This window comes from Triplophysa dalaica, chromosome 3, assembly GCF_015846415.1.
Source record: "Triplophysa dalaica isolate WHDGS20190420 chromosome 3, ASM1584641v1, whole genome shotgun sequence".
Classification (NCBI taxonomy): Eukaryota; Metazoa; Chordata; class Actinopteri; order Cypriniformes; family Nemacheilidae; genus Triplophysa; species Triplophysa dalaica.
In genome coordinates, this window is record NC_079544.1 from 9,220,569 (window position 1) to 9,246,465 (window position 25,897).

General features: G+C 39.9%; 1 protein-coding gene and 1 long non-coding RNA gene across 2 annotated transcripts in view; one reads left to right on the forward strand and one right to left on the reverse strand.

The window, feature by feature from the left end:
* Positions 1-25,897, reverse strand: part of fndc3ba (fibronectin type III domain containing 3Ba) — a 120,113-nt gene that overhangs the window by 59,305 nt on the left and 34,911 nt on the right. Inside the window, exon 3 of the mRNA XM_056744569.1 lies at positions 23,094-23,169. Within this exon, the coding sequence (XP_056600547.1) occupies positions 23,094-23,169 (76 nt within the window). The remainder of the gene's footprint in view (positions 1-23,093; positions 23,170-25,897) is intronic.
* Positions 17,447-19,315, forward strand: LOC130418427 (uncharacterized). Its single transcript, XR_008906330.1, has 3 exons — positions 17,447-17,775; positions 18,425-18,696; positions 19,095-19,315. It is a non-coding gene; the product is annotated as an uncharacterized LOC130418427 (long non-coding RNA).

The window sequence follows — 25,897 nt, forward strand, 5'->3', positions numbered from 1 at the left end:
GAATGTAAAATGGTTTCTATTTTTATAAGGTCATGACAAGTTGATTGGTGGTTCACAAAACATAAATCATTGTCTACACACAATTACTTTCAATTACTTTCAACAATGTACGTATTAGAAATCTGGAATAATACCATATATTATTACAGTTTTTTCTACTTCTCTCACTACTATCTGTATTATTAGCCATTTACTGTGTGACAGACTGTGTAAGGCCCAAAAGAAATACACTTGAAAGGAATACAATTTTTGTGATAATATAGTTCTCTTTGGATGATGTAAACAACGCTGGTCCAGAAGGACTATTTGCTAAATATTTACATCTTGCAAAATGGTCTATAATATAAAGAAATTATTAAATAATGTAATGTAATAAATTAACTCTTTTTCAGTGAATGAAACGTTTTTAATTATTAAATACTGTGTATTCAAAGTTGACAAGCACTTTTTAATACTTATTGTTTAGATAACTACAAAACCCACTAACAAACATAAAATGTGACTAATAGTAATTCATTAATTAAAGAAATAAATACGGAGATATGGATTCAGAAGGACAGCAGCGATACAATATTATATAATACTTATAATAATATATTAACTGTTTTATAATGTGCATAAATTTTACACCCATATAACAGTCCACCACCAAGACAATGGCTGACCTTGGAGAACTTTCGCTAATAACAGTACGTGTTGTTTTCCGTTGAATCTTATTTCCTCTATCAATCCCAAGTTCCCAACAGTTATTATTGTATATATAGTAGGGATGTAACAATATCAAAATCTCACTGTACGGTGATAAACCCCGGTATAACATCCACGGTGCGGTATTTATTGCTATATTTAAAATGACAAATGATGACTTGGAAACGTGACATACGCACAAAAGATAACATCTATAATTTTTTCAAACATTCTCTATGTAAGGGCCCGGAAGACCTATTGTTCAATACAGTCATGTGATCGCAATAATATTGAGTCAATTTTACTATTGCGATAACATGATATCGCTAATATTGTCACTATCTTAATATACAGTACCTGCAGGTGCCTCGACAACACGGTTCTGTAAACGAATCATAAACTGTGTCTGTGTTGTTGAACACTTTTATGTTGCCTTCATCCGTCCCTGGGAAGAGTGTGTGTTTAAGCAGTGTATATTTCCATCCATGTGCGGATGAGCAGGGAGGATCGAAAAAAGACAGCCGGCACATGGGTGGTCCAGCACCCTTCCAGCACAACTCCTCCAACTCAACGTAAACCAACGGGACCTCCAGGCCGTGCTGGCCCTTCATCCATCAACCTGGTACATGCACCACACTAAGAGCTCAGGATCTCCCAGACTGCAAGAGCAGAATATACATGAACCTCAGCAGGGCTGCAGAAACACACACTTAAATGTCTTGTAAACACAAAAGTAGAACCGGGTGACCCAGCTGAGGCAGATGTCTGATTCTAGAGCAACTTGCAGATAGACACCTACCTCAGAGAGAAGCAATAATCTCGAACAGCCTTAGTATCTGTCTTTTAAATGTCAGTATAGTGACCACCTAGAGAAAAAATGGCTTACAACAGCATAGGTTTCAATGCTCAGGATTGGTTTGTGACGTTTTGCGAACGTTAGGTTGGCGAAAACCATTAAAACCGCCATCGGGTACAAGTGACCAAATCACAACACATGCCAGTAAAGTCGTTTTTTCCGGCCTCTCTTCAAGCAAGACTTCCATGTGACCGTGCCTCTGTATGGTAGCTTGTACAGATCCGGTGTCTAATCCATCTCTAAAGTTACAGATTCTTCTCCTCTCCATGCCTACAGTCCCAAGTGGTCATCTTTCTCACAGTAACCACAGAGCAGAGCCTCTCCCAATCTCACGCACATCACGGCTGAGATTATGACACGCTGATCTGTGTCAAGTTCTCAGCTGAAATCCGAGAGCATGTTCTGGAAACCCACCTTTTTTGTTGTCGTTCTTTTAGGGTGGAGATAAAGCAACGTCGAAAGAACAGACAAACCTAGTTACAAGAATAAAACAACAGGATAAAAACTGCACGTGGATTTGTTTTTTGTCCCTCTTCACGACCTCGTTCTCCGGAAAAACACACATATGCCGAGCACATTAAGAAGAAACAGCAAAGCTCCGGTGTGGTGGAGCTATATCACATCACCGCTGCTTTGTATTGCCTGTTGACCTACATACTGGGTTGTATGGGAGAGGAAAAATCTGTGGTTGCCATCAAAAAACGAGTGAAAGGGTTCATGTCTGGTCTAAAGTGACGGATAAATCAGCTGGTGCCAGATTATTTAACCGATTCCTTCTTAACTGAAAATGTACAAGTGCTCAAAATGGAGCTAGAGCTTGCAGCGGACTATGCTAACACATAGCCTGCCCTCAAAAAAACACTCTGTATCTAAATGTTTGTTAAAAAGTGTTACAAGTATGGATAAAAGCGTGCTACATTGGTGCTTTGGGTGTTTCAGAATAGAAAACCTTGTAGATATAGATACCATTTTAGTTAGTATCAGTCTAGAGACTATGTTACTGCTGTTGTTCAGAAAATCAACAAACCTAGTCTAGTGTTTGACACAACAAGGCAGGGGAGAGAGTGCAAGAGAGAGAGGGCGAGAGAGAAAGTGGGCTTCAGGGACATTGTAAGTGTGGCGAACAAGATGCAGATGTGCTCTGAGGCCTGCTATTGTGATTAGTTTGTTGTTGCTGCTATTGCTCGCCAGTCACTCGGAGAACACCGCTATACCCATTCCACATGAGAACGGTGAAGAAAGAGAGAGTGGGGGAGAGAGAGCAGGAATTGAGTGAGACAGGACACAGGGCTGAAATAGCAGCATACCAGACAGAGCAAAGCCTGGGCCAGATTTACTGCTGCACACAATAACACATGCACCGAACGCACAACAACTTCCAACCCCATTTCAGTCCCTTGTACTTTTCCTGGCAAAACAGAAACAGGCACTTTTTAAATGTTTCCTGAAAGAAAGTGAGAGCAAAATAAGAAGAATCAGCACACAGCTGTAGCAGGACTGAGCTTTGTTTAGTGTCACTGTGACTAGATCTAGGGTCATGTCTCTCTGGACCTCACCACAGGTGTCAGATCAGCCAACTGTCTACTTTATTGAGGCTCAATTAGGGCTTTAAGGAACAGTGCGACCCAAAAAGAAAATGTCATGAATTACTCACTCTCTGGTTGTTCCAAACCGGTATCAATTTCTTTGTTCTGATGAACACAGAGACAGTTGTTTGGAAGAATGCATGTAACCAAACAGTTCTTGGCCCCCATTGACAACCATAGTAGGAAAATGACAATGGTAGTCAGAAATGCCCCAGAACTGTTTGTCCTGCATTTTCAAAATATCTTCTTGTGTATTACAGAACAATATATATATATATAAATATTAATATATCTATACATATATTGGTTCAAAGCATTCTTTCAAATATATTTCTCTGTGTTCATCCAAACAAAGAAATGTATGCAGATTTGGAACAACTCGAGGGTGAGTTAATGATGACAGAATCTTTTTTTGGGGGTGAACTATCACTTTAAACAAACATGTGTTTAAAGATTATGATTTTTAAGTAAATTCTGCTGAAAACCATCGAAACAAACAGGACTCCAATTGAGTAGACGAAACAGAAAAGAGCAAAGTATTTGATAACATGGTACATGGCCTCAACTGCCAAAATGTGATTGGTCAGTAGCATTTGAGGCGGGCTTCGTAAAGTCCTAAGATTTTATAAATCTACGTTTTCCTTTACTTAAGGCAGACCAACATTTAAAACAACAGTTCTCCAAACTGTGCGGCGTTTTGTTTTATTTCCTCCAGATAAAAGCATCACATTAAGTCTCAGACATAAATCAGCAGGCTTTAGTTCTTACCAATCTAGGTCAGTCCCTATATTGAAAAGACGTGTGTTACTGTGGCTCTGTGCTTTTTGAGGAGTGTGAGCCCCAAACACAGACTCTGTCTCAGTTCCAGACATACCTAACAGCTCACACTCACCTTCCTTTCCACTGATCTAACTCCCAGTCATCCTGTTCTGTTCCTTAGCTCAGACCTCTGGGACATTTCCCCACTGCATCTGTTATGCCTGGATACACTGTTCTGAGTAAACATATTTGCATTAGAGTGTATCCAAGTAATGATTAACACTGATCCATCCAGAAAGACCCATCAGCATTAGTGTATGGGATCCCACAGGAATTAATAATCAAATGAAATCTCCTCTTAAACAAAAATGAAATCAGAGATTTTCTCCCGGATAGCGATGAGATTAAATGGAGAGCAAATGGGGGATTGTTGAGGTCTCTCGCCTCTCAGACTCTTCTTGGAAAAGTTAAAAAAAAAAATAGATTTATCATTAAATTCTTATCTGTGCTATGCTAATCCACCACATTCATTCTATATCTCTGTACTCTGTATTATATTTATTCAACGAGTTTTTCTTCAAAAATTTCAGAATATGAGAAAGTTGTTATTAAAATAAATGTACTGTAACTAAGAAGGTCTATAAAGCTGAACTGTGCTTTTTACAAATCTAAGATGGCTCTCTCTTACAGAAAAGCATAAAACGGATTGAAAATTTTCTTAATGTCAATAACAAAACATTGCAAAATAACAATTCAATATTCAATCCAATAACAATATTCTTTTCTTCTCACATTAATTAATTCCGTCTAAAATTTTTTTCCGTCTAAAAAATAAGTTTTATGGCCGGTGGCGAACCAACTTGACAGGTGTATGGCACCTACTCTGAGGAAGTGAGAAGGGAAATCTAGACTTTAACATACTGTGCCATCTTAAAAGAATGACTTTGACTTTGCCACGTGACCATTGAAGTTTTTGCGAAATATTCCTTCATCGAATTGCCTGAAAAAACACCTCATGCGAGCGTAAAAACTTTTTTTGCTGTATATGGGATTTTTCACAAAATTGATGTGTTTCCATTGGCTGTATTTTTTATTAGCAATATCAATTTGTGCTATTTGAAGAGTAGCATAAACGAAGCTATTCTTAAAAGCGGTTTAAACATTATCGGTTTGGCCAGACCTGGGCATGAAATACTACTTTCCTGATTCTGTCTGATCATGGACATAAATTACACAAGCCCAAGGAGCAGCTCTAAGTAGCAGAATGTTACCCTGCACGAACAACATCTTCATAATTAAAATAGAGAACATCTCTATATTTAAACATGCCATCTTTCTTCAACCTTGTAATGGAGATTCAAATCAGCAGTCTTTGTCCATAATTACACCTCATAGCGTCCACAGCAGACCACATGTACGTACAAACCTACGTTTTCAGGAAAGTAAATGTGTGCGTGTGTGTCAGGAGTTGTCCCTTTCTAAACGCTGTCCTTTTTATTGTAACCACTGTCGCCTGGCAACGGTTCCTGGTCTTTATCTAGTTCCGTCTGAGTCTGATAAGCTACTGTGAGTCTGAGGTGGATGGAGGCGTTTCATAACTGAGAGAGAAAGCTTTCATAGTACTAGAATGGAGATGTCCACAAAAACAGTCTGTAAATGTCGTCTAGGGCATTCTGGAGTAAAAGAGGATAAAGATAAGTGAATTGAAGGGGTGAGATAAAAGCAGAATGTAAAAGCAGACCCTTAAATGTCTCATAGACAGCGACTGGATGCATGCATTTGCTTAAAGGGACATTTCACCCCAAAATAAGAAGATATTTCTCAGTGGTTTTGTGGCTATAAAATGAACGGTAATCAAGTTTTTGTCTATACCAACTTTCTCCCAATTATCTTCATGTCTTCAAGTCATACAGATTTTGAATGCCATGAGGGTGAGTACATGATAATTCTTATGGGTGAACTATCCCATCAAATGACTTCTACATTTATTTCATAGCTCTATATTCTTATGCTGCGTTCAAACCAAACGCGAATGAAGCGTTCAGCGCGAGTGATTTACATGTTAAGTCAATGCAAAGACGTGATAGACCTCCTTGCAGCGCGATTTGCCCGAACGAGGTGGTGCGTTTGACGCGATTAGTGCGAATTCGGGCGTTTGACGCGTGATTCGTGCGAGTTGAAAAATCTGAACTTTGGCGAAAATTTGTGGCGCGTTAACCAATCAGGAGCTTTCTCTAGTAGTGAGGTGATTATGATGTTGCGATGAAGTTGTGTTTGGTATGAACATACGGTTAGTGTACGTCAATAATGATCTCACTTGTTTGTTTTGATTTTGAGTACAGAAGAAACATCTGAGACAGCATCGACACACCAATGAAACTGGATAAACAGATGACACTTATCAAGTCCTTAAAGCCAAGAAAAAGCAGCTTCAATGAAAGGCAATGAAGCTTTCCTCAGGGCATAAAGAAAGAGGAGTGGAGAACAATGCTGAGTCAAAGACCTTCCCTCTGACCTCATTATTTATTTTCTCACTTGATGGGGGGTGGGGTGCGGAGTCATATTGACTGTATATGAATGTGCTTCCGTGTTGTTATCGGGAGGAAATGAGGATCTCCACCACATCAACCTCAGTAAACAACACATAAACTTCCGAAAGGAAATATGTGGACTCCTTTAACAGACACTTTCCAAGAACACAGTTACAATACTCAGAGTCCACAGACCAACAGAAACAGCCATTTTTATTTGGATATGGATGTGTCCTAATGTTTGATCCAGTGAATTGAGAGGAAAAAGGTGGCGGGCTGTAAAAGTTAGTGGCAGACCCTCCCTTGGCCTATTTTTACTAACCTGACCTATTTCTGAGTCTGGAGGAGCTCCAGAACCAGGGCTAACGTCATGTCTTCTGGGCTGCGAGGCCTGCCTTTGTTCACTGAACATCATGCAGAAGGGTGGACAGATGAATACAAACAAACACAGAGCACGGATGACAGATACCATGTGAGTATTCAGAGCTTTCCCTGAGAAGGAACCAAACACATGTTGGTTCTTGAGTAATACAGCTAAGAGACTCCTCTCTCAGTGTTTGGTTATACGTAACTGACGTAGTAACTTAAATGAGTATGTGCTTTTAAATTCAAATTAATGCACTGTGCACAGACATGTATTAATTATATACACAAACTTTAATTCTGGATGCGATAAATTCTGATTAACATTGAACAGCCCTACAAGTTAATGATTTTATCTAAATTTGTACACGTTTTATACTTTTAGACAAAGCAAGTATGAAGGTGCAATCCTAACCAAACCCCAAAACACAACAGCCACTGAGGAAAGATCAGATCAAACACACTGTACAAACAACATTGTACAAATTCATTGGAATTAGCCAACAATTCCCCAAAAACTTCAGATAGTTATGCAATGAGATCATGATTAAAAAGACTCTTCATTCCAGACTCTGGTATTTTGGCAAAGTCACAGACAGTCACAGACAGTGAAACAATGTCAGAACGCAAGTTTCTTTTCTCAGGAGAAATATCCAAAACATTCTTCTTGCTATGCCGAAGGAACAACTGAGTTTAAGATAAAAAAAACTGAGACGTTTTGGGGTGGTTTCCCGGACAGGGTTTAAGAAACATACTAAATGAAATGTTAGACGTGTCTTGATCTAATACAACATACATTGACATATCTTAAAATACATCAGTGAGGTTGTTTTGTCTTGAGATGCACATCAGTAATGTTTTTGTAAGTTATGTTTTTTAAAACTACTTAAATATCCTAATTTAACTAGGGCCTAGTCCTGGTTTAAGATAATCCCTGTCCGGGAAACCGCCCCGTAGACATGTTTCTGTCTCTCCTGTACATTTAGGACACTTTTATACAAAAATGAAGCGATACATCATCAGGAGCCAGTAACACAGGAAGTTTCCCAAAGCTCGACAAAACCTCTTGAGAAAGAAGAGTTAGTTTTTTTATTAATTATGAATTATGAATTAAAAAAAGAGTAGTTAGCATGAGAAACTTTAAAAACAAGTTATCTAACCAACATATACACAGGCTGCGTTCTTCAACTTTGACTAACACTGCAGTGTCTTCAAAATTATAGATTTCTTTTACTGACCAAAATCTTTTTGATAAATACTTAGGGCACCGATTACAACATTTCTATGATCCATGTCAACAGATGAACACACCATTAGAAATAGAGAGAAAGAGAATGTTTAGCTCTAACATGATTGGTTTTAATTATGGCAAGACATTTTGTTACGGTCTAATAAGCTTGATTCTGGTGACTCATTGTTCCCAGCAGCTACACACATTTTCTCTCTCTCTCTCTTTCTCTCTAATAGAGAGGTGTCACAGCTGGGAGTGTGTAAACAGGCCGATGGAAATTAAAAATAAGTCTGGGCACAGACGACTTCCTGTTTTAAAGAGAAAGTGAGGCCTCTCCACAGTCCCAGGTTTATTACTGAGATCAAAACCACACACACACACACTTCTCATTGGATGCTTACACACTTGGATTAGCTCACCTATAATAATGTAGCAAACTCAGATCAGTTTCACTTACTTAAAGAAATAGTTCACCCCAAAATAAGTCTGTCATCATTTAGTCAGGCTCTTGCCATTTCAAACCTGTATGACCGCAGAACACAAAAGAAGATATTTCGAAGAATGTTGTTAACTGGCACCCATTCACTTGCATCGGTTTTGGGTCCATTCAGTAGAAGTGAATGTGTGCCGGGACTGTTCAGTAACCAACTCTCTTCAAAATATCTTTTGTGTCCAGAGGAAGAAAGAAAGTCATACACATTTAAAATGATGACTGAATTTTTATTTCTGGGTGAACTATCACTTTAAAAACTGAATAATTCAGAATCCATCATTTCTAACTTTATAGTTGTATTGTTAACATCTCTGTAGAGAACAAAGAGGTTAAAAGCTGTAAGTCTATTTATAGCACTTTTATTTCCTTTATGCACAACACCTGTACTGTATAAGCACCTGAATGCTTTCATACCGCTGACTGAATCATCAAAGCTTTGTTGGCATGACTTGACATAAAGACACTCAAAGAAAGTGAAAGAGGGAGCCAGAAAGCAAGAGAGACAGCGAGAAGAGCTGAACTCATTGACTCGTGGGATTAAGGAAAAGAGAGACATGTAAACACAGCTCTCGATGATGAGCGACTCGCACCTCATCGTGATGCACAAGACCCTGCTTTAGCCTTTATCTCCTAGCTGACTTCCTGGAAACTCCTGTTTGCAGTGGCAAATATTTAACATACCAGCAAACAAAATGAGGACAGGGTGAGCAGATAACAGTTAATAAAGTGGGTTCATGGTGGCACAACGTATCAAAAGAAACTACCCTGGAGACAAGACAACAAAGAAGTTCAGACAAAATCTTTCAAGCACATAGCAAGTTCCGGAGCTTACGCACAAGAGTCACAACAGAACTGAACGGGAAATGTAAAAAATGACCTGCTCTGATCTACTTTGACCTTGGGGAAGGTTGCATAGAAAGGGGATACAAACCATAGATGAACATGTCATGGTGACCAGCTATACAGTAAAAGGTCTCATCATCACAACAGATGACTGTATGTGTAAAGAAAACACAGATGGCGTGGTACAACTACACTGTGTTATGAACTATTTAAGTTCAGAGGGACTCTAATGAACATTAGAGAAGGGTCAGTTTAGCAAGCGTAATGTTTTATAACCTCATAACTCTGGAGTGTTGAGAGGGTGAAGGGTTTTGCATACATGCAGCTTTGATGTGCTTCAAAGAGAAGCGACTCATAAGAGCATGATTTCACTCTCATCTGCACATCTGTAAACATTACCTGCTCCACAGGTGTAAGTGTGTGTGTTGCGTATGGCTCAGATGGTATACAGATGACTAGAGCATGCAGTCCGGGAACAAAACAGTCCTACCAGCACTAGTCAGTGTGCCATTTGAAAGACAGCCTGATGGTTTTCCTCCTTATATTATTGACCAGCTATGTTTCTTAGTACCAAAATCCACTTCATTTATTTCCAGATTATTTGAAAGTGAATTTACATTTGTTCATCTATGCATTTTACAGATATTTATTCAAAGTTACTATGAATAATGTGAACCCGCAACCTTTGGATTGCAAATGCAATTACAAACTACACCAACTGAGTAGTTCGGTATAGTGTCAATACTGTGAAATAAATAAAATCTTTAAATAACAGTCCTTCTGTACAATATTACTAAACTCTAAAAAGTGCTGAGTTGTTTTTGACCCATGCTGGGTAAATATTGGACGGAACAAACTGCTGGTTAAAATTTAAAATGTGAGTCGCAACCGGCGGCGAGGGCCTCTTTCGGTGTCCTCTCTGGGCATTAAGCGGCCAGTCACTTATATATATGTGTATATATATGCTCCCTCTGTTTTAAACCAAACAATATAAGATTAAAGTTATATATATACGATGTCAGAAAGACACAGTGCTAATTGTTTTTGAGTATTGATATTTTATCACGTCTTATCACGTAGACTTTATAGATTAGAACAAACGTGGTGGAATTTCTGTGCCGGACAGAACTGATGAAACACTTTCCTTTTGTCCTCGCGATCAGGCTTTTGTCATTTTGAACAGACAAGCTCTGGAACAAACCACGCTGCATTTTTACGAGGGACCGGATGGCCCTTAGCAAAGGGTCCCGAATCCCATACTCCCGGAGCACCCTCCACAAGATGCCGCGAGGGACACAGTCGAATGCCTTGTCCAAATCCACAAAACACATGTGGATTGGTTGGGCAAACTCCCATGAACCCTCAAGCACCCTGGAGAGGGTATAGAGCTGGTCCAGTGTTCCACGACCGGGACGGAAACCACACTGTTCCTCCTGAATCTGAGGTTCTACTATCGGCCGGATTCTCCTCTCCAGTACCCTGGCATAGACTTTCCCGGGGAGGCTGAGAAGTGTGATCCCCCGATAGTTGGAGCACACCCTCCGGTCCCCCTTCTTAAAAAGAGGGACCACCACCCCGGTCTGCCAGTCCAAGGGCACTGTCCCCGACCGCCACGCAATGCTGCAGAGGCGTGTCAGCCAAGACAGCCCCACAACATCCAGAGACTTGAGGTACTCAGGGCGGATCTCATCCACCCCCGGTGCCTTGCCACCAAGGAGTTTAAAATGTAATTTGTTAAAGTTATTTTATAATGCTTGTAAATGTTTGGATTTTAAACATATTGTATGCTCATCATTTGTATAAAGTCGTCAACATTCATTGTCGCTCGTGTCGCTGGAAGTCGCCAGGTCTTCATTGAAAGGTGTGACAAAGTCGCTTTGTCGCTAGGTGTCGTTGGCAGTGTTAACGCACAGTTTATTTACACAAGACCCTTTTCATCTAAAAAAGGAGAACTTTCTATACGTTTTGGGTGTTCATTTACATGACAACTGTGCTTTTGAGAACTGAAAATGCAAACTTTGGGAAAGGGGGTCTCCAGTTTTCAGAAACGACGGAATTTTTGTTTCCATCTAAACTCTGAAGTAGGCGTTATCCAAAAACGCGGAGGCGGAGACATAGTATTTATATACAGAAACTGTATACATACATATATGACAAAGTGTATTTTTTAAAAGCGCTTTTAGCTTAAAACAGGATATGAGCATGTGCGCAAGCATGTAGTGTTTCTTTATAGCGTAACAGCACTATCTGTGGCCTGGCATGCATTATTAAGCTTTTTTATTCATTTTCTAAGCTCCGTGAAATTGCAGATCATTTGATAACGGTGTCATGTGTACATTGAAACTTTTTAAAAACGCAAAGGATAAAGTTTTCAGTTTTTCATTGTGTAAATGTACTTTACTACTTCTAAACCATTTTCTAAATCATTTTCACACATTCTAACAATTGAAACAAAAAAAAAATAAGGCTTGTTCTAGGCACAGCACAAACATAAAATTTTTGTATCTGAAAGTATTAGAAGCAATGTTATTTTCGGGATAAAAGAATTGAGGAGCTGCAAGCGTTTGGAGTGATCACAAATATGCATTACAATGCTGTCTGCATCTCTCACTTCAAGTCACTGTACTCGTGAATAATAACTTTAATTAAATTTAATGAATTCACGAAAGTTATTGTAAAAGTTAAAAATCTGTTGCTGAACATCAATAAATGCAACCTGAACTGCCTATTTACTACAATATAATCAATAAAAGAACTGTAAAAGGAATCTTTAACAAAACCAAAAGCGCTGAACATAAAGCGTAAATAACTATGGATTTCCAATACTACTCTGTCTGTGTGTTTTGCCACACATGCAGTGCAAAAAGAACAGACACACTGCTGGTCCAGGTTGGGATGGCGAGAAGAGCTTGTGGGAAGGACGTCCAGCGCTGTGTGTATCAACAGCTGTGTTTACTGCAGCCGTCTCGCTCCTCACACGCTCATCTCTCCAGCCACACACCTGGAGCCAGTGATGACGTGGAAATATCTCACATACACACACTCGTGAACACAAGATCCATCTCTCTCTCTTTCTATCTCTCTGCCTCTAAATTATTTCACGGCATGACTGTTTTACATACAATACAAGTAAAATTGGTGACATATTACAACAGAGGCCAAAAAATAAAAACCAATATGCTGTGCAAAATTTACTCAATAAAACCTCTCTATTGAGAGAATCGAGAAGGTGGTGGCTTGGACATGGCCTGAGATCATATGACAGGAATGCCGGGGTTGAGACTAAACTGTGTCCTGCTCTGCCCTTCAGATAAGCTTTCTGAAAATAGTCCACAAACACACTTCTCTTCATTAGTTACCCTGGATACTGTTCCTCCCCCTATATCCTGTCAACAAAACACATCTACGGTGTCCAGGAAGGTCCTTGTCGGTTTTGGCCCTGAGAAATAAAATAAAGCACAAAGCGGAAAAAGAGAAGGTCTTCTCACAGCGCCAGCTAACTGTTGGTGTTTGACACTGAACGATAGCCAGGATGGCTGCAAACCAGTGATTTTGTTCTATGAATTCAATGTATGTTAAATACTGTATGTAGATTCGCCGAGGCTTTATAATGTCGGCCTTTGTGCACAAGTGGTTTTACCTGTTTATACAATGCCAAAAAGACTAAAAACACTTTAAATTTTGGGCGAATTTGGTAAGAATAAGAGAGAATAAGGTACACAAATCTGGTTTGCTAGCACAAACCAGCTTTCGACAATCCACTTCAAAGACATCTCACTAGAGCATATGACTCCAAATTGGTTGGAGTGCTTGGATGTCTGAATGTCAGAATACAGTTTTTATGCTCCGAATAAAGTTTTTATGCTCCAACCACGTGTAAACCAGTTCAGCCACGGGGCTGCAAGTCTGGTGCAAGGAACGCTGTGGAATTCAATTCTTATCTTTTAAATCTCAGATCTGCACCGGCCAAGTCAGGAAACAAGCTCCGTTTCCCCCTACAGCACCTTCACCTCACTCATCTTGCAGTACATATAAGCCAAGCCCAGTCCAGTTTGACTAACCTAGACCTTGGGTATGAATCAGGTCAGGAGTTCCCCCAGTCATTCCTGAGCACCCAAAAAACAAATTAATCAACAAATAATCAAAAGCACTGAAAGTAAGTGTACATTATATACAGTATGTGTACAGGTTAAATGATATTTGTAAATATTTGGGTAAATTCCAAATCTTTGTCCTAACAAATCAAGTAAAAGTTGTGAGAATGATTTTGTTGCATACTTCGTATCTTCGAAGAGTATTTAGTTCGATCACATTAATAAAATATTGCCGAAACCATACTGCACGTGCGGGGGGAGGGGTAGGCTGAACTAAAGCACATTGCACACCCATTGCCAACAAAACACAGACATCAGTTTCACTCACCACATCTTTTAGCGCTGGGACGGCTCCATATATCAGTTTCAAACAATCTCCAAATCCAGCGTTATATCCAACGTTTATATAACATTCATCACCCAAATGTCTTGAACAAACAAAAACACCTGAACTTCGCTAAGGTATGCTCTCTCTCCTGCACACAAGTGAAAGTGACGTCTGCGCATGCTCCTTCTCTTGCTCTCCTTGCTGGCGCGTGGGCATGCCGCATGCTTTTCCAGGAGAATTGTCCAATAAGGGACTAAGAAAATCTGTCACGAAACAATTTTAAATATTCATAAAAAAAAATTGTGAAACCTGTACGATCGCTGGGGGAGTTTATCGAGCACACAAATACTACGTAATACGGCCAACTTGTTTTTTGACAAGTTGACCATGTAAATCATTACATTTACATTTAGGCATTTGGCATACGCTTTTATCCAAAGCGATTTAAGACAGCACGTTTAACATTGTAAAGAAATCAGAATGCATGAAACACCGTTGCACGGCCACTTTAAAAGAAGATAAAGGTAGAAGATAGAGAACATAAGAATGATTACAAGGAAGTCTTTAAGACGTTAACACTTACAAAAACATACTTGTCAACGTATGTAAGAAGAGGAAAAAGAAAGAAATGTTGAGAGACATACAATAAAATGTTCTGGATGGGGTTCAAACTCAGCAGATGTCTTTCCTCTCTAACATATACATAAATTAACTTTCATCTTTCATCTTGACAATGTCTGTCTGAGGTAAACTTAGATCGGTTCATAGAGTACACATTTTTGCATTGAGTCCTGTGGTGTAACTTAAATGTTGGACTATGTACAGGTACATTAGCTTTACAACTTGTGTGATGCCTGCAAAAACATAACCAATGATAGAAAAAGAAAGATAAGGAACGTCAATACTGCCACATGGCAACATTATCGACGACAACTACAGTAATAAAACACATCATTGACAGACATGCAATTATCAGACAGATAAGGATCCTAGCAAACCCCAGTGTGTGTACCACACCACCTGAGACCAGATAGCCCAGGGATAGTTAACCTGAGGCTGTTGTCATGCTTAAAGTCTAGCTGAACTTTCTCTGAAAGGACAAGGGAAAAAATGCATGAATGCCTTCTAGGCTGAAGAATGAGGATAAGCCCATGCTTTCCATAGCTGAAATTCACAGTCCCTCACGGTGCTATCAGGCCCAGTCCTCGCATTCCTTCGACCTAACCGGCTATCTCCAGCCAGAAAACTAGATAAAAAAACAAAGCAGTCAGAAAGCGTTGCTAAGGTGAGCTGGAACATTGGCACGGATGACATTAGTGACCATATGACCAACTGGACAGCACTGGTTTGGCTGGATGATGTTTAGAGTCTAGTTGTTGGGAAGTAGATAAAGTGGCTCTGTCCCAAACCATAGTGATCTTAGATTAACTGCATGTGAAGACTTGGACAAATTGTGGGGTGCCATTGCATGTACCCTATGGTAGCACTCCCACCACTGTTCCAAAGATGTATTAGAAAATCAATACATTTATATGTTTATTGTGATAATGAACATAATAAAAAGTCTTCCAAGGATGTGTCATCTCCTAGGTCAATCAGTTTACGAGCACTATTTGTGTGGTTAAACTGAGTAAGCATCTGCAACGTTGTTGCCAATGTACAGAATCGAGGTCCATTTTAGTCACAGATAGGATGCTGGGTTAAAAGTAGCTGCCTAATACCAAAATTAAGTTAATTCGGATTTGGAACTGAGCCTATTTTAAGAAACAAATGGCACAATAGATACCTAACACCTTCTTTTGTCCTTAATCTCTATTCTTGTAAACTATTCTTAGGGAATATTTACATGACAACCATGTGGCAAAAAACAGAAAAGTTTTATCTTTGTGTTCTTGAAGTTTCATGTACACACGTCAACGTTGTCGAAACCATTGCCGTTCACACAAATTTGGCATTTCTTAATATTGCATCTCTACTGGTCATAGTTGTGCAGGAAATCTAGACTTTGCTTTACTCTGTGTTGAGCAACACAGATAGTCCCATAGTCTGGCATTGTTGTTTGCTGTATAAACTGAACATGTATGATAATAGGCATGCACATCGTTTAATTGTTTTCACAAATTAGCATTACTGTATTACACAGAAACGATAAAGATTTTTTTTTCAAAAACATGGACTAAGAAACCCATTCTCAAAAGGTTTTGTTTTTATTCAACCAAAATAACTTATTATGTAATGCCCAAAGTATGGTCTGGCATGTCAATTTCGTCACAATAATGGCCTGTGTGTATTGTAGTTTGTACATCCAAATTAACCACATCTTTTATCTTTTTGTTTGAAAATGTAGACACCCTTGTTTTTGTCACTATCAACTTCCACCAATCGGGTGGGGAAACAAGTATCTTAAACGGGGAGACACGTATGCCGGATGTTACGGATCCCAGCAACCAAGTTAATGGGTTCCATTAACATGACAGGAACCGTTAAATTGGAGCCTGTGGCTCCCTACGACCGATTATATGAGAACTCTTAGGGAGCAGATGCATATGAACAAGCTGTGTGCTACGCCTCAGGCATCCTCTTCTTTTTTATGTGCTGTTGGTCTCATTAAAACCAATAGTATTTTAACACTAATTAAACATATGTGTGGTATTACAGAAGATTCAGTCTTCAGGGAGGTTGAGATTGATGTCCAGGCACAGATAATCATTAACATACACATGTGGAAGCATGTAAACAATTCGCTGGTTCTGCACTATACTCACCAGCCAACAAACTAAGGAGGATATGAGGAGACAACGATGGTTCACTTACAAACTGCAGACTACCTTCAACTGACATACAAGAGGAAGTCCTTAAAGACCTAGAGGAAAAGATCCCACTGAGCTCTCCTTTTATTTTCCCATATCCAAGAGCCTAGCTGGGAGCCTAACAAACTAGTTTCTTAGAAGCTAATTTCACCCTAAAATGCTGTTTTACATACAGCTACTGCAAAGTTTCAATATAGCGTGAATAGCTTTATGTTTTGAATCATATCTAACTAAGCTTGTCCTTAGCTGGTTATGAGCTAGTCCTGAGCTAGGAGCTAGCTACTTGGGACCAGCACATGACCAGCTCAAACCAACTACCTTGCTTCAAAACATATCTAACCAGGCAGGTTCAGTTTTTTCAACAGGTTTTTTTTAAGATACTTTTTTACTGTTTGGAAGTTTTTAGATACCATCCACTTTTATTACACTGCAAAGACATCCTGAAACTACTTGGTTTTGCAGAAAAACAAAAGTGAGCTTTCCCTTTAAACGGTCCACACAAAACTGTGAGCATCAGCAGAATGTTTTCAGGAGTCATGTCCGTCATTGGCTCCAGCACAGACCACAGTCTCCTCAGCCGGAGCGCAACAGGCAAGCATGGCACATCACCATACCAACCACACTCTTCCAGGGACAAAGAAGATAAAAAATAACCAACCTAATCAGAATTAAAGGATTTTCTATGAGAGTAAAGTACAGACTGCCAGCTTCTGCAGCAGGAAGTAGGAGGGATGGAGTAAGGGAAGCAAACATGAGAGAGAGATTTTAGCAGCCTTGATACAGCAGAGCCACGTCAGCAGGCAAGTAAATATCTGCCAGGTCACAGTCGAGCTGTCTGGATCAGCCTGCCTACGAAAAAAAGAGAGAGAGCGGGTGTAGAGTAAGCAGCAGAATATTAGTGTAGGACTAGAAGGAGAGATTAAAAACAGAAGACTTGTGTGTGAATGTCTGGTTGAGGAGAAGCAGAGGGGATGAGAGACTTAAGAAGTTCAGTTTAGCGTGAGGGTTAAGAAACGGTCTGCCCAGTTCCATCTAAACACCCCTTTTGTTTCAGAGGAACATTAGCAATCGTTCTTGGAAGAGCTGCATCTGGACTTCTCGAACTTTGAGACGGAGTTCAGACGGAGACAGCGGTAATAAAACATGTTCAAAAACTGACTAAGCCTTCCCTGGAAACCTGGACAACGCTACAATGTAAGGGCAAGTACACACTAGAGTGTAGCCTATGTCAGAGAATGCTACGAATCAATTGATTTCAATGGGTGCACCGCAAGGGCAGCGGAAAAACACAAAGGTTTGCCAAAGTGGTGCTTTGTCATATGACTAACAAGGCACTTGAAATGTATCTAATGTTGCAATGCACTTACAATTGAGAAAATATGTACAGCTGTGTGAAATCTAATTTGTTAGAACAAGTCTGATTTTAAGTGTGTCAGACAAGACACCAACATTGAGATGGATAAGAATGCTAAAGGATGCAACTTCTTTGTCTCTAGTGAAGTGTAATTGCAGGAACATAAACGTTCAGAGAAAATCACTGAGGTGACAGGACGAGATGTGCAAACGTCAACTACTCGTACACCAATCTGAAATGCACGGCCACCAAAAATACTGCGTCTACACATTACGACTTACTGGACCTTACATTCTCTCCAGATGAAATCAAGTTTCCATTTAGGGTTTGGTCTTGGATTGTAGTCCTCTGGTAATGACTGGTTATGGGATTAGCATGAGCTGCGAAGGACATTTTTGTTAATGTGCAAAAAGTTACAGTTTGCTGAAACTACAAAGATCTAAAGGAGGCACGGTATGCAGACCTGATCTGTTTCTCTCTCTCTCTCAGTCCTAAGAAGGTGTGGCTGAGGAATGGGCAGCAGAGCTTTAATCTTCTGCCAGGCCTGTGAGGCACATCTGGAATAAACCGGGCAAAACGTCTCGGGCCGTGCCTCTCTGGCCACGGTCACCGGACCCGGTCCAAATGAACCCTTTCACCCTATGCTGCTCTACTGGGTTGAGCTTAGGCCAGTAGACAGGAAGAATTCTCACACTCCGTCTGCCCTTGATCTTTCTCAGCCATCTGCGATACTCTGTCACCCTTTGTTGAGTCCTGTTTTTGTAAGTATGTCAGTGTTTATTCTGGGTCTTTAGAAGAACTATTCGCCCAAAATGAAAGATCTGAAATTATTTACTCAACCTCATGTCATTCCAAACCTGTATGCTGTTAGAATGAAAAGAATGACATTGATGTCAGTAAAAATGTCACTGGTTTTTCAGCACCTTCCAGAAATCATCGGAGTAGGATCTTTGAAAATCAGATATGAGACGATGTTCCCTTTCAATCAGACTTAACCTTGTGCACTTTCCTGGCTGCTTTAACTCGGCTGGAAAAAATTCTGAAAAAAATCTAAGAAATAAATGTTCTCATTTAACTGTTAAATTAACTATTGAGGGATAGTATGCTGTAAGTGCCTTTGTCTCTTTTTATAGGACTAAATACAGTGTGTTTTCTCCAGGTCCCTGGGTTCTGGTGGAGATCTGGTGGCCACTCAAACATCTGACTTTTTTCTCACTACATTTCTTGCTCACAAACATAGACATTCGTCTTTGTGGTTTGTAAAACAAATAGAAGCTTGAGACAGATACAGTTTGTCTGTTTCATGGCTACTTCTTGAATATAATTTCAGAATTAAATTCACCTATTAAAGCATTCAGGGAACCGCCTCAAAGGTTCTTTGCCCACTCCACTATCTCTGAACACCACTTTCTTGTCTGCTCTCTACTTTTCCATCCTATTAAAGGCATAAAAAGCCTCTAAATGTAACTTTAAAAAATAAAATAAATTAGATTTTTCACTCAGACAATGGAAACAAACAGAGCAATAAACATTCAAGTGCACGTTTTAAAAGTTATCTATTCATCTAGAGTTCTGAAGTCTAGAACAAGATTGAAAGATTGAAAAAATATAGACAACTAAAATAATTGACATTTTTAAAGAACAAAGCAACAAAAACAAAAATAATTGTTTAAAAACAAAGTTTTTAAGTAACAAATGCAAAAATAAAACATGTTCCCTGGTAAGATATCACTCCGTGAATGAATCCGCATCTATGTTTTAAGAGATCTTTGCCCATGTTGCATTATTTGTGAGCTTTATATGCGCGACGACATCTAACGGTCCGCCGTTGGTTTAGCAATATTGTTAGCGACTGCTGTTTTTAAGACACAATAAGGATTTAAAAATGACAAGCAGGTTATATTTGGTGTGCTCTATTTCATAGAATAAAACGTGAAAAAATTTAGAGGCTTTTTATTACCACAGACCTTATTTCGAACGCTTTACCAAAAACCCATAAAAAAATCATAGTTTTTGGAGCGATGGAACCGGAAGTTCTAAACTGCTAACTCGCTTCTGGGTTTTGCATACAAAAATACCTCATCTCTGAGCGTCTCCGCTTCCCACAATCTTGCATTCATTCTGAGATAAAACCCTCTTCATACAGTACCTCTGCACAGCACCTGAGTGTATTCTCCAGCTGACCTATTATCTAACAGGAGACCTGTCTCTCAGGCGACCGCGCTTCCAAACATAAACAGAGGACCAGCTGCTCCACGCACATAGATAGATAAATAAACCCTAAAGGAGGGATTGTAGCACACTTTCACCTCTGTAATACTTCTGCTGGAGACAGAGAAGCTGCCTTCAGGGCTACAGTTTGGATTCTGTGGGTCACCCTTTAATTCGTCACAGCTCTATGCCGAGCACATATAAGCACATGTTCTGTGTACCGTCACATGGAATCCCACTAATCATTTCCAGCAGTAATACTGTGCCAATGTCAATGTCTCAGACACAATGAGACTGAGACATGACTACATACAATACAGTAAAACTGTAAAGTGAAACGAATAAAACGCCTATCTTAACACACCGCCATTCTGTTGTTACTTCAATTATAGTGCAAAATGTTTAAGTTGAAGTCACACGATTTGTGTTCATGATCAGTCAATGCAAGCACTCGGGTATCTCTGCACAGAAGCTGTGGCATGAACTGTCTGCCTCTATGTCTCACTACATTGTGAACGTACGGTAAACTGAGAAAGTCACTCACTTCATGGCACAATAGCCATTCATGAGGCCATTCTAAAGATAGCTAATGACCTTAAGCCCATGTAGATACAGTCCGATGGCAAAAACAAGAACACTTTTGTCTTCCCGAAGTCAAAGACCAATCAAAGAATGCAAAATGTCATCCTTGCTCAAATGTGTTCGTCTTGTTTGAATACACTAAATCTTTTCGAAGCACGTTGTGCAGAAAATCTGATTCAGCGTTTGCTGACTGCACTTCATTGCTGACGTCTGTGCATCATTGCTTAATTACATTGTGCGAATGAGAATGTGCTCTCAGCAATTACACAAGAAAGACATTTTCCATACAATGAAAACCCATTTAATTTCACAAATATACTCGCAGTACAGCAGATCCAAAAAAAATAAAAAATACGCAGAGCAAACAGAAAAACGCAAAACAGACGGTGTGAAGAGGCCCAAAGCCAGGACAGCGTGAACTTTAACAGCAGGACCCTCCCTTGCAAAAGTGTGGGAAAGCAGCGGAGAGGCCTTGATGCCCAAAGCGGACTGTGTTGGAGGATTGTTAAGCAGTCCCCTACAAAAAGGTCACCCTGTTTAAACAAGACAAAGATTACAGTTCAACCTCTTTCACTCTAATTAGCAGAGATAGGAACAGACTGAAACTGCAGTAAACACAGAGCTTCCACTATAGTAATGACCTGTCGCTCATTCAGAGAGCAGCACAATAACACCTGACTGAAAACACACAGGCGCTAGCAAAGCTCACGATAGCAACCAGCAGGCAAGGGGTTAGGATTTTGCGTACGGCTAAAACTTGGGTGGGGATGATTAAAAACAGCTAGCAAAATTTGCATAAGAGTGTCAAATATAGCGGTGAGTGGGTTCTTGTGGGACTGCTTAAGGAAAAAGTGCTGTTTTTACAGAAAAAGAAGATAAGATGTGGGAGGACAAAAACTGTCCAATGAGAATACTTAATTATAAAATTCTAACCCATTATCCTCCTCGTTCCACTATTTCCACTAGCCTCACAGTAAACGAATCCAGAGACCTAAAAGTCTTGTGACTTGGCCACAAAAAGACCAAACCTTCGAATTGAGTTTTCGGCCCGAGCCTTTTTAAACCGTTTTCGCTGCGTTCTGTGTTGCCAGCGGTCCAGGAGCTAAACGGCGGTTACTTTATATAAAATCCTAAATCTAGGCTTCTGCTCTGAGGTTTGTGTAATGACAAAGAAGCTTCTATGTAAAAAGCAGCTACTTCAGAGTCTGTTGCTTCAGTCGACACTTCTAATTAAACCCAGTGACCTTTTTTGTAAACACGTGCATCTGAAATGGCCCTTTCCTCCGTACACCGCACCTTTTTTGTCTGTCGCCTTTTCAACACCGTGATGACATAAGCGAAGCTTTTCGATGAGTGTCGGATGTGCCGGTGTGCTTTTGTCTGACACAATGGCGCGACCTCAAAGGCCTGATCTAAGTACTTCCTTGTGGCTTTTAACTTTCACAGATAGTTCAAGGGAGAGGTTGATGCTGGGTATGACCAGCTGTTTTGATGCTTTACATGTAAGGGGAACTGGTTAGACCAAAACTTGGCTGACTCATAGCTGGGAATATAAAGAATGACAGAGGATACATTGACCCAATGGAGAATCAAAAATACAAATTCTGACATCATTTATTCAGCTCATGTCGTGCAAAACCTTTGTTTCTTCGGAGGAACACAAAAGAAGATATTTTGAGAAATGTCCATAAAATTGAAGTCAATTGGGACCAATGTTGGTTACCAAGGTTTTTTTACTCTTCTTTTGTGTTCTGCAGAATAAAGAAAGTCACACAGGTTTGAAATGACATGAAGGTGAGTAAATGATGACAGAAATTTCATTTTTGAGTGACTATCTCGCCAACAATTTCACTCAATGTTTTCAGTTACATCACGTAAGCAATCCTAAAGGACGTTCTTTAGTTCAGCATGAACTTCTTCAACTACCGTCTTTCCATGAGCAGCTGTCCAGACGCCTCAACCGCAGTCTGGTCAAACAAAACATCTTGTCCATCATTAATTAGCTCCAAAGACATTGAATGTTAAGTAGTAGGACAATGAGACAAAGAGGCTTTGTAATCTGTATATTCTGCCTTTTATGTCCCCAGAAGCATGCCAGTCATGGCTCTGTGCCCGTCCTCTCATCGCTTTACACCGGCTCCAAATCTAATAACAGCCAGTTATAAAAACACCATACAAACAGGAACAGCGGGAACAACGACGTTTCACAACGTGTCAGAATACACATCGCACACTCGATGCGCGTATCATCAAACAAATCCGAAAACACTGAGCTCGGCAGCATGCAGGCGGCAGGAAGGAGGGGGTCGGGACCTGTTGCATTCACACAGCGGGACCGTGTAACGTGACAGAAAGCGTGCCATACCTTGAATGCATTGCAGGGAGCCGTCCTCTGCTCTGATGGTGAAGGTTTCTCCAGGGTTGACTTGCACGAAGATCACCTGCAAAACATGTGGGAGCAGACATGAGATATGCATGCCAAAGTTTTGTTACCAACCACAATAGGATACAAAAGAAAACAAGTTTCTGAAGTACGTTCCCCATTAAATGCATTAATCCATAACTTCAAGAATGAGCCATGGAACATTTAAACCAAAAGCATTGCATTAGTGACCACAACAGTCAAGATCCATGATGTAAGCAGATGTTGAAATTTTTCCTCAAAACGGCACAGCATCTCCATCCGAGCCCTCGGTCACTTCGAAATCTTCCGCTCCAGGATGCTTACCATCATGTTTTCTGCACACAGGTTGTTGAGAGTACACACGTGCCTATAGATGTGAAAAAGTTGGCCCGCCATGAATCACGAGCCCTGTGAAAGAGAGCAGCTAGTGCGTGTGTATGCGTGTGTGCGTGTCTGAAGCTGGGTTTCTTCAAAGCTCTGCTCCTGATGATTGTGTCGGGCGGACCTCCCATCTCCTCCCTTCAGCCCTGGTGATCTGGGTACCTACTTCCAGCTTCCACACTCACACATGCAGACACACAATGTCTGCTGCTGCTGCTGCTGTTGCTATGGAAACGCTGGCGTGTCAAGCTGAAAAAAGGGAGAAGGATTGTGTCTCTATTTCTCACCCTCCCTTTGCCTAAACCATCCTCCCAGAACACACATCATGCAGACGAATGACTTACCCAACACATAGACGCATAACATCTGCAGAATGCAAATGTACACTTGCGCAACCTTACACAAAGGTTGCATCTTTGCATGTCAGATCAAATTGTGTGGGCAATACATATAAAAGTCGTGCATGTAATAATTATTTTAGGAGGTTGGGCACCTGCGGCTCAACACATACCAAATCCTCCATACCAAATAAAGTCATGTGATAAACTTATATAGGCAACCTGTTAAGTGATAGCTCACCCAAAAATGTAAATTCTGTCATCATTTACTCACCCTCTTTCATAACCTTATGACTTTCTTCTTCTGCAAAACACAAAAGAAGATATTTTGAAGAAAGCTGGTAACCGAACCGCACTGGCCCCCATTCACTTCTATTGTATGAACAAAACCAATGACAGTCAATGGGGGCCAGTTACAAACAACTTTCTTCAAAATATCTATCAAGAGGGTAGGTAAAGGATGACAGCATTTTTATTTTTGTTAGTTCACAAACATATCAAGGGTGGAGGAACAATTTATGTTCAAGGTACTGCAATGTGTTACCTCACAATACTGCTTCCAAATTTTTTTCCAAAAGAATAAATACTTTTGGTCATTTCTAACAATACTTTTACAATGAGGCACAGTTTATTTCTACTCAACTAAAATCCAGTCGAAAGAAAATATTAAAGGAATAATCCAAACAAAAAGAAAATTTTGCAATTATCTATTGATCCAAAACCTGTATTTGACCCTTTCCTCTGTAAAAAAAAATGATTGATAAGATATTTTGAGGAATGTCTCAGTGGTTTTTTGTCCATACAATGGTAGTGAATGTAATTTGGTAACCAACGTTCTTAAAATTGTTTTTTTCTGCAAAATAAATAAAATCATACAGGTGTGGAGTTATATGATGATGAGTAAATGTCACTTTTTGGGTGAATTCTCTCTTTAAGATTACAAAGCAGATTAAAGAGAAAAATGTAATATCACAGCTTTCAAAAAAATATATTCACATTTGTGCATTAGGCAGACGCTTTAATTCCAAGTTTTAAGATATATGATTTCATCAGCATGAACTGCAGAATCACAATTGTATTATAAAATTTTAACCACCAAACCTGCTCAATCATTGAGCAAAGACTGTGTTTTTGAACAGCATGTCTATGATGGACCCCCAGTCAGACCCGCACCAGGCCTACACTAACCAGCATAAATCTACCTAAACAGTATTTTCTGCCAAACAAGAAGGTTGTGGGGTCTTTCTTCTCTGTGATGCTGAGAAGAGTGGATGTGAACTTGGCAGTATTCAGAGCACTTAACCTTCACTATCCGCTGCATATGGCCTTTGCCCTATCTCTCAAGGGTCTGATTCTCTTTCCGCTCTGGCTGGAGGAAACATGCCCTGGATCTGTATCTGCAGTACCTGGAGCAGAGATCAGAACAGACTGATCCGCTCTGATAGTGCAGATCTACAGAGACGTGTAAGGGAGAGGTGAAGCGTGCATAAGGGCTGAACGTTCCTTGAATATCTAATGTAAGAACACTTGAATGTTCTTCAGGCATAACCCTGAAGAACAAAACGGCATAACAAGAATACAGAATTCTAGGTTGGTCTTTCAGCACAAAAATGCTCTAAAACAACCAAATTACTAGAAATCTCAAGCAATATATGCCTATTCATGAAAATTCTACTGACCAATACACTAAAAGGTTCAACAGGCTGAACGCTAGGCTTGTTTGAAATGTTTTTTGTATTTGTTTTCCAAAAGGATTTCTGAAGAACAGCATAACTGTCGGATGGATTTAAGGGAACAGTTGACCTGGAACAATTAAGGTTGTCAAGTTTAAATTTTCTGATTATTGAACCGCAAATGAACTTGTCACTGTTCTGTCAGCACATCACAATACTTGAACTTAAAGTGCACCCACTAAGTTCCTCTTTAAAGGGGAAGTGTACAATTTCTGTGTCACTAGCAAACATAACCGCTAATATAAGGGCTATACTCTAGTTACGGTTGTTGCTGTTGTTAAAACATCACTAATGGCTTAACATTTTCTAAACA